At 41.2% G+C, this 1,057-nt stretch overlaps 1 protein-coding gene across 3 annotated transcripts in view; it reads left to right on the plus strand.

The window, feature by feature from the left end:
• The window catches only part of LOC119593769 (arf-GAP with coiled-coil, ANK repeat and PH domain-containing protein 2-like), a 32,246-nt gene that overhangs the window by 27,160 nt on the left and 4,029 nt on the right, over positions 1-1,057 (plus strand). For all 3 annotated transcript variants that reach the window (XM_037942787.1, XM_037942786.1, XM_037942788.1), the window contains 2 exons: positions 412-514; positions 772-1,005. In XM_037942787.1, the coding sequence (XP_037798715.1) occupies positions 412-514; positions 772-1,005 (337 nt within the window). The remainder of the gene's footprint in view (positions 1-411; positions 515-771; positions 1,006-1,057) is intronic.

Below are 1,057 nucleotides of genomic sequence, written 5' to 3' on the forward strand. Positions count from 1 at the left end.
GGCAGTGATTTTGTTTTACTATTTCATTTGTTTTGTTTATGCTGCCATGTAATTCAATGTCTTGTAATATATGTTGATTAACAAGCTAGCTGTAATTTTGTCATTTAACACTTAGAATTGATCGCAGAATGTTCCTCTTGTATGCTATGTCCTCCTTTGATTATGCTTGAGGATACATTTGCACTTGGTGTCTTGGGAGTATGAGGTTAAAATCAACAAATCTCAGCACTCTTGCATGTCCAGTTGCATGGGCACATGATGCAATGTAAAGTTTAGATTAGGTTGCCATATATTATGTGATATAAATAGCAAAGTAGATATATTTCAGTTTGTCATTTTTATAAAAAGTGAAATTTTACTTGTACGTATATGGAGGGAGATTGTCATACTATTTCCATGGCTTTTACACAGGGGAGGAAGTGACTGTCATGGAGGAGGACTTGCGATTGTGCACAGTCAAGCCTGCTGTTGAAGTAGACCGTCGGTTTTGCTTTGAGGTCGTTTCACCAACAAAGTGAGTCGGGTGGAAGGTTACCCAGTAATTCATTTTAATGTTTTCTTGTATACAGTTTGCATATTGCATCATAACCTTTATGTTTGTATGTTTATTCAGGCTTGCCTTATTCATCTTTGCCTCTACAACTATGTTTTAGTGTTTCCTGCACTAAAGCCTAAAATATTTACTGCTGAAATTTGATGTGGCGAGACCCAAACCAGTTCCTTTTGATTAACCAGTCTCTCCTTTTAACCACACCCACACCAATATCTCAGGTGTCACATGTTGCAAGCTGAGAGTGAAGAGAGCTATGACTCCTGGATCAGTGCCCTCCAGCGGGGCATTGGCCAGGCCCTCCAGCTGGGTCAGCATGACAAAATTACCAACTCAACTCCAGACTCCTCTCCATACCCCCAAAAGGGATCCCAAGGCACCAACACACCAGGAGACTCTCCAGCCTCCTCATCCCCCGCGACTACGCCCCAGGCGCCCACGGCAAACAAGGCTATGTGAGATGCAGTGTTTTTGTAACATCAGGAGTTAAATATTTGTTCAAAAAGA

The sequence above is a fragment of the Penaeus monodon genome, chromosome 32, assembly GCF_015228065.2.
Source record: "Penaeus monodon isolate SGIC_2016 chromosome 32, NSTDA_Pmon_1, whole genome shotgun sequence".
In the NCBI taxonomy this organism is placed as follows: Eukaryota; Metazoa; Arthropoda; class Malacostraca; order Decapoda; family Penaeidae; genus Penaeus; species Penaeus monodon.